General features: G+C 47.1%; 1 protein-coding gene across 1 annotated transcript in view; it reads right to left on the bottom strand.

Annotated features, from left to right (window-relative positions):
* Window positions 1–311: 311 nt before the first annotated feature.
* Window positions 312–8,673, bottom strand: part of LOC126109661 (nascent polypeptide-associated complex subunit alpha, muscle-specific form-like) — a 232,183-nt gene continuing 223,821 nt past the window's right edge. The window contains exons 11-12 of the mRNA XM_049914707.1: window positions 7,784–7,969; window positions 312–869 (exon numbers count right to left, since the gene is read on the bottom strand). Of these exons, the coding sequence (XP_049770664.1) occupies window positions 634–869; window positions 7,784–7,969 (422 nt within the window). The 3' untranslated portion in view covers window positions 312–633. The remainder of the gene's footprint in view (window positions 870–7,783; window positions 7,970–8,673) is intronic.

Below are 8,673 nucleotides of genomic sequence, written 5' to 3'. Positions count from 1 at the left end.
TCTGCCTTTAGGTCAGTTACACAGACTGAAGAGAACAGCGGTTTAGATATAGTGTCCTGTGGTGGTTATGATGCTCCAGTGAGTCTCACAGCACTCCCGGCTGTTCGAGGAACTCTTGGCGCTCGATAAAGCATTGTACTCTACCTCGATTATCTAGACTGGAAATGCAGTGGTCTGGAGTTGGAGCCCTATGGTGGTTCTGGTAATCAGAAGACATTTTAGACGGCAGTGATCTTTAAAGGAAACATGAATATAAGTGAAGAAAAGAAAATTGGTCCACACATAGAGCCCTGTGGTAACTGAGATTGCAATTAGGCCAACTGTCACTTTTTATTTAGTTGTTACATCAACACAAGACAACAGGGCTCAGAGATAGTGCCATGTAGTAGTTCAAGTGGGCCACAGTTACCTGTAGCTTGTTGCTAAGACATCGACACTTCTGAAACTATTGATCACGTAGACTGAAAATGACAGTGATCTCGAGCTGGGGCCCTGTGGTGGTTCAGTTTGTCACCAGGATATGGCGCACTCGAGAAGGTAATCCATTACACTCGAATGGACCGGAAACACGCGTGGTACTGGCCAGTTGTTACAGGGCCAGCCATGTCCCTTATCCCACAGGCTGAAGACCGACTAGTGGCAGGCCGGGGGCGGCCTCTGCCAGCACGCGGGCAGCTCCTCGTAGACGTGTTGCAGCTCATGGGGGTGGGGCGGAAGCGGCAGCGGCAGCGGCGCCGGGGGCGGCGTCGTGCACATGTGGTGCAGCTGCAGCCCGCCCACGCCCAGGCTGAGGGCGGCGTCGCGGCGCAGCGTGCCGGCCGCCGACTGCGGGGGCGGCGGCACGTCGTACGTCGCCGCCTGCATCGGATCTGCAACACCAGGCACCGCTGCGGTTAGCTCGTGGCTAGCGGCGGCAGAAGCTAGTGACGCTAAAGGCTTGCCGCCCACTGACGACGGAATGACGTGTGACTTGATGCGACCGCAGAAGTCGATAGCACTCGACCAGCAAGCGGCGAATGACACGACCCCTCGTCTGTATGGACTGTCGGAAATATCGACATATTCGGAAACAAATAACCAAATACAATGAGGTGACATAACTCATGTGATACCGTTATGCATCTACATCTACATCTACATACATACTCCGCAATGCAACATACAGTGCGTGGCGGAGGGTACCTCGTACCACAACTAGCATCTTCTCTCCCTGTTCCACTCCCAAAGAGAACGAGGGAAAATTAACTGCCTATATGCCTCTGTAAGAGCCCTAATCTCTCTTATCTTATCTTTGGGGTCTTTCCGAGAAATGTAAGTTGGCGGCAGTAAAATTGTACTGCAGTCAGCCTCAAATGCTGGTTCCCAAAATTCTACCAATGAACCGAAGACGACTATCCGCCTTCCCCACAACTGCCATTACATGCTTGTCCCACTTCATATCGCTCTGCAATGTTACGCCCAAATATTTAATCGACGTGACTGTGTCAAGCGCTACACTAATGGAGTATTCAAACATTACGGGATTCTTTTTCCTATTCATCTGCATTAATTTACATTTATCTATATTTAGAGTTAGCTGCCATTCTTTACACCAATCACAAATCCTGTCCAAGTCATCTTGTATCCTCCTACAGTCACTCAACGACGACACCTTCCCGTACACCACAGCATCATCAGCAAACAGCCGCACATTGCTATCCACCCTATCCAAAAGATCATTTATGTAGATAGAAAACAACAGCGGACCTACCACACTTCCCTGGGGCACTCCAGATGATACCCTCACCTCCGATGAACACTCACCATCGAAGACAACGTACTGGGTTCTATTACTTAAGAAGTCTTCGAGCCACTCAGATATTTGGGAACCCATCCCATATGCTCGTACCTTAGGTAGGAGTCTGCAGTAGGGCACCGAGTCAAACGCTTTCCGGAAGTCAAGGAATGTGGCATCCGTCCGATACCTTTCATCCATGGTTCGCAAGATATCGTGTTAAAAAAGGGCGAGTTGCGTTTCGCAGGAGTGATGCTTTCAAAAGCCGTGCTGGTTCATGGACAGCACCTTCTCTGTCTCAAGGAAATTAATTATATTCGAACTGAGAATATCTTAGAGAAACCTGCAACAAACGAATGTTAAGGATATTGGTCTGTAATTTTGAGGATCCGTCCTTGTACCCTTCTTATATACAGGCGTCACCTGCGCTTTTTTCCGGTCTCTCGGGACTTTACGTTGGGCTAGAGATTCGCGATAAATGCAAGTTAAGTATGAAACCGAATTGGAATCCCATCAGGACCTGGCACGTATACAGATGGCGGTAGTACCGCGTACACGAGGTACAAAAGGGTAGCGAGTTGAAGAAGCTGTCATTTGTACTCAGATAATTCATGTGAAAACGTTTTCGACGTGATTATGAGCGCTAGACGGTAACTGACAGACTTCGAAAGCGGAATGGTAGTTGGATCTAGGACATGGGAGATTTACTTTCGGATATCGTTAGGGAACTCAATATTTCGAGATCCACAGTATGAAGAGTGTCTCGAGAAACGAAATTTCAGGCATTACCTCTCACCGTGGGCAGTGCAGTGGCCAATGGCCTTCGCTTAACGACTGAGAGCAGCGTCGTTTACGTAGAGTTCTCAGTGCTTACACACAAGCAACACTTCGTGAAATAACTGCAGAAGTCAATGTGGGACGAACGACGAACGTATCTGTTGAATGTGAATGTCGTGTGACTAGGGCCTCCCGTCGGGTAAACCCTTCGCCGGGTGCAAGTCTTTCGATTTGACGCCACTTCGGCGACTTGCGCGTCGATGGGGATGAAATGATGATGATTAGGACAACACAACACCCTATCCCTGAGCGGAGAAAATCTCCGATCCAGCCGGGAATCGAATCCGGGCCCTTAGGATTGACATTCTGTCGCGCTGAGCACTCAGCTACCAGCGGCGGAGAAAGTATCTGTTATTTATATGCATATGGTGTCTTTCGGACGTGTCCGAAAGGACAGACACCATTGATGACCTGCAGACGTCTAGAACGAAATTATATATTAATACCGTCAATTGCGCACGGGCGTTGATATAGATCAACGGGGACAGATGTGTTGGGGTCGTACACTGCGAATGTAGTGTGTGGGCATACAAGGTGAGAATGTGGGTCTCGCGGGAGGCGTGCGCGAGATAGGCCCTGAAGTCGCACTATCATCTGTGCCCTCGGTGGTTCAGATGGACAGAGCGTCTGCCATGTAAGCAGGAGATCCCAGGTTCGAATCCCGGTCGGGGCACACATTTTCACCTGTCCCGTTGATGTACGAGGTGTGGCTAGAAAAAAACCGGACTAGTACTGGTGAAACAATAAAACGAATGCAATAAGGCTGAAAGTCGCGTGGCCTGTCACGTGACTCTCGCTCCGCCTACTGCTCGAGTTTCATCTGCCTCCTGCACTCAGTCTGCCCGTGGCGTCTGTTTTAAGTAGTTGACGTTTTGTCTGTGCGTCGGAAAATGTTGAGTGTACAGAAAGAACAGTGTGTTAACATCAAATTTTGTTTCAAACTAGGAAAATCTGCAAGTGAAACGTTTGCAATGTTACAACAAGTGTACGGCGATGATTGTTTATGGCGAACACAAGTGTTTGAGTGGTTTAAACGATTTAAAGATGGCCGCGAAGATACCAGTGATGACACTCGCACACTTTGTTCATGTTGAAACTTTCATGAAGAATCTGCCTAACACTTTCCTTGTCAACTCCTGTTAACTCAGACACTGCTCTGATTGTTAAACGGCGATCTTGTCGAACAAGTTTACCGATTTTTTCAATGTTTGCATCAGTTTTTGCTGACAATGGTCTGCCAGTGCGAGTGTCATCACTGGTGTCTTCGCGGCCATCTTTAAATCGTTTAAACCACTCAAACACTTGTGTTCGCCATAAACAATCATCGCCGTACACTTGTTGTAACATTGCAAACGTTTCACTTGCAGATTTTCCTAGTTTGAAACAAAATTTGATGTTAACACGCTGTTCTTTCTGTACACTCAACATTTTCCGATGCACAGACAAAACGTCAACTACTTAAAACAGACGCCACGGGCAGACTGAGTGCAGGAGGCAGATGAAACTCGAGCAGTAGGCGGAGCGAGGGTCACGTGACAGGCTACGCGACTTTCAGCCTTATTGCATTCGTTTTATTATTTCACCAGTACTAGTCCGGTTTTTTTCTAGCCACACCTCGTATATCGACGTCCGTGCGCAGTTATCGGTATTACTATAATTATATATCTGTTAGGACAGTACGGTGAAATCTAGCATCAATGGGGCTGTGGCAGCAGACGACCGACACGAGTGCCTTTGCTGACAGCAGGACATCGCCTGCAGCGCCTCTCCCGGGCTCGTGACCATGTCGGTTGGACCACAGACGATTGGAAAACGTGGTCTGGTCAGACGAGTCGGGACTGCAGTTGGTAATAGCTGACGGTAGGGTTCGAGTGAAACGCACACCCAGCGAAGCCATGGACCCAAGTTGTAAACAAAGCACTGTGCAAGCTGGTGGCGGCTCCGTAAAGGTGTGGGCTGTGTTTACATGCAATAGACTGGGCCCTCTGGTCCAACTGAACAGAACAGTGACTGGAGATGTTTATGTTCGGCTACTTGGAAACCATTTACAGCCATTCATGGATTTCACGTTCCCAAACAACGACGGACTTTTTATGGATGGCAATGCACCATGTCACCGCGCCGTAATTGTTGGTGATTGGTTTGAAGAACATTGTAGACAATTCGAGTGGATGATTTGGCCAGCCAGTTCGCCCGACGTGAATTCCATATATGGGACATAATCTCGAGGCCAGTTTGCGCTCATAATTCTGTACCGGGAAACCTTTGCAGTTGTGGACGGCTGTAGAGGCAGCATGGCCCAATATTTCTGCACGAGACTTCCAACGACTTGGTGAGTCAATGCCACGTGCAGTTGCTACACTACGCAGGGCACAAGCGTATCTAACACGATATTAGGAGGTATCGCATGTCTTTTGTCACTTCAGTGTGTTCGTGACAAGCAAGGAAACAAATGTCATTCCTGGTCGTTTCACTCACAGCAGTTTAATTTTTCGTTTCTTAATCACAAAATCGAACATACTCTGAGATAGAGAGTTCTTATATGGAAACTACCGGGCGATCAAAAAGTCAGTATAAATTTGAAAACTTTATAAACCACGGAATAAGGTAGATAATGAAGGAAAAATTGACACATATGCTTAGAATGACATGGGGTTTTATTAGAACCAAAAAAAAACAAAGTTCACTAAATGTCCGAGAGATCTCTTGCGCCCGTCGTTTGGTGATGATCATGTGCTCAGCCGCCACTTTCGTCATGCTTGGCCTCCCAGGTCCCCAGACCTCAGTCCGTGCGATTATTGGCTTTGCGGTTACCTGAATTCGCAAGTGTATCGTGATCGACCGACATTTCTAGGGATGCTGAAAGACATCCGACGCCAATGCCTCACCATAACTCCGGACCATGCTCTACAGTGCTGTTCACAACATTATTCCTCGACTACAGCTATTGTTGAGGAATGATGGTGCACATACTGAGCATTTCCTGTACAGAACATCATCTTTGCTTTGTCTTACTTTGTTATGCTAATTATTGCTATTCTGGTCAGATGAAGCGCCATCTGTCGGATATTTTTTGAATTTTTTTATTTTTTTGGTTCTAATAGAACCCCATGTCATTCCAAGCATGTGTGTCAATTTGTACCTCTCTATCTACATTATTCCGCGATTTATTCAGTTTTCAAATTTATACTGACTTTTTGATCACCCGGTACACCGAACATTGCAGAATATATCTCTGTTACGTTAATAAAAGAGTCCCAGAATCTGTTACAAACGCGGATGAAAAAAAAAAGAAATGTTAGAACTTAGCATAACATGAATCTACAGCCTTGAGCTCCGTAATCCACGTCTCTAACCGCTAGCCAAATATCACTTTCTACAGCAGTGTCATTCATTTTAGGGTCTTCTCGAAGGCGAGTTATGGCGCCATTCTTATAGAGTCGTTCATCGTAACGCAAAGTTTCGGGAGAATCTGTGATTGATTATCCTAGCATCCTATACCTCGGGTGAGATGATGGAGAAAATGTGGAAAATGCACTGTGAACAATGTCCATGAAACGTACGATGAAGGGGCAAAATATTATGACCAAATGCTTAACCGTAAATCGCGTTTTTATTTTTTTATTGTTTATTTTTTTATTGTTTATTTTTTTATTTATTTACTTTTTTTTTGGAGACCAATTTCAGTGAATAAAATATTTCAGGGTAGAGTCTGACACACAAAGTACTATGTAACAGGATGAATATAGTTTCATTTAATTTGATTTATTCAGTATATTAGGTTTGTTGTCATATGGCAACAAAGTGAATATATTATGACAAACTGCCTATTGGCTTCTGTCTCGGGTTCTTCGGCCGACGTTCATCTAATGATTTTTCTGACGTTTCGCCAGCACGAGTGGCTGGCATTGTCAAAGCTTCACCCTCCATTTCCGGTGGTGAACAGTTGCCAGCCACTCGTGCTGGCGAAACGTCAGAAAAATCATTTGATGAACGTCGGCCGAAGAACCCGAGACAGAAGCCAATAGGCAGTTTGTCAACAAGTGGCCACGAAAGCCTAAACAATTTTGAATATATTATGCTATTATTGATCGTTCAGTTACAAAGACATGGAAATAATCTGTTCTGTCGTTAAGCATCATTTTACATACTTTAAAAATGTAATTAGATGTGACGGAAGTTCCAGAAATAATTCACTCTTCCAGCTGTTTTCCAGTGTATTTACGTAATTCCGACCTTTAGCAACGATAATCGATTTTGAAGTGTTCCTGCCAACATTAAGCCGCTAAACACAGGCTAGCTCGATGCATCAGGCTGTGTGTATTGCCAGGCAGCAACATCGTGCGTATACGAATGGTTTCGTTAAAACTGTACGTTAATTTACGGTTCGTTGCCAAATAACACCGTGACATAGGAGGTTAATAGCGTGTTGGTTCGCTTTTTAAAGAGCAGTGATTAGGAGTGGCGTGAACTCCACTAGTCCTCTGTGGGCTCTGGAGGTATATGGCAAGGATCAAGCAGTTCCCGAAAACTACGGGCCTGCGGTTTCTGGACACGGAGTTGGCTCCCGATAGCATCTCACCGAATTTAGGTCACGTGGCCCACTTGGATGGGTGACCATCCGGTCTGCCTAGCACTGTTGCCAAGCGTGGTGCACTCTGCCCTTGTGAGGCAAACTGAGGAGCTGCTTGATTGAGAAGTAGCGGGTCCAAATGGCTCTGAGCACTATGGGACTTAACATCTGTGGTCATCAGTCCCCCAGAACTTAGAACTTCTTAAAGCTAACTAACCTAAGGACATCACACACATCCATGCCCGAGGCAGGATTCGAACCTGCGGCCGTAGCAGTCACACGGTTCCAGACTGAACCGCACGGGCACACCGGCCGGCGAGAAGTAGCAGTTTTGGTCTCGTAAACCGACATACGGCCGAGAGAGCGATGTGCTGACCACATGCCCCTCCGTATCTCCCCCAGTGACGCCGGTGGTCTGAGGTCAACACGGCGGCCGGTCGGTACCGTTGGACCTTCACGGCCCGTTCGGACGGAGTTTTAGTTTTAGAAATTGGTGGCCAAGACATCGACGTGAGTTCAGCATCTCGTTTCTGAAAACTTGTAGCGCGGTTCTGACGTGGGCCTTCTCGGTGACTGTGGTGTATAACAGCTTGACTTACCGATGAAGGAGGAGGTCCTGGGTGAGCAGAGGGCGTGGGAGGGGCTGAGCACCGCCGCCAGCAGGAGGCCCTGGCCGCCCATACCGCCCCCGCCGCCCCCGGGGCGCGCCTCCACCCCCGCCGCCTCCGCGCCCGCCGCCCCCGAAGGCTGCACGAAGACGGGGCTCAGGAAGACCGGCGCCGCCACTGTGGACACACGGCGGACGATGAGGTTTCTGGATTTCTGAAGAGGAATGCCAGCCCATTCTTCCTGAGCGCCGAAACCAGAGACGGTATACTCTGTTCATCACAAAAATAAACCTGGTGTAAACATTACGCCATGTATTCTTCCGCGTTTGCCTGAATCTGTGGAGCGGAAGCCAAACTGTGACCAGTACAGTCAAGTACGATCGTTAGGATACGCTTTATACTGTGTTAAACTCACGTAGACTGTGCGATGACGCGGGAGAACGGCATTACCGGCACATTAAACTTGGACAGCACTGGCCAACCAGCGGTCCAATTAGCCTACAATGATGTGAGCAGTTGCAGTTCAGAAGTAAGAAGAGACGGGCAAAGAAACAGTATAGCTTCGAATGTCACTTAATTTTTTAAAAAGGATGAAATAATATACAGGAAAACTCTAGCACTGCCGCGCGCTTCTTAGGTGACGAGACAGAAAGCGCAAAATGCTAACAGTTGTTATTTCTCGGGGCAAATCCCTTAACTTGGCTCCAGATCAGTTCTGTTGGGTTCATATTGTAACGGTAGAGCGGCAAAAGTAAAAATGCAGCATTTGTATGGAGTGCTCGATGCTGTGAAAATGGTTGTTTTCTGTGTTTCTACGACACTCATGTACATCTGTGATATAAAACAATGGACATAGTTCAAATAAAGAGTATTTGGTTTTG

This window comes from Schistocerca cancellata, chromosome 12 (assembly GCF_023864275.1).
Source record: "Schistocerca cancellata isolate TAMUIC-IGC-003103 chromosome 12, iqSchCanc2.1, whole genome shotgun sequence".
Taxonomy (NCBI): domain Eukaryota; kingdom Metazoa; phylum Arthropoda; class Insecta; order Orthoptera; family Acrididae; genus Schistocerca; species Schistocerca cancellata.
Note: the sequence above shows the minus strand (reverse complement) of the source record. Positions and strands in the feature narration are given on the sequence as shown.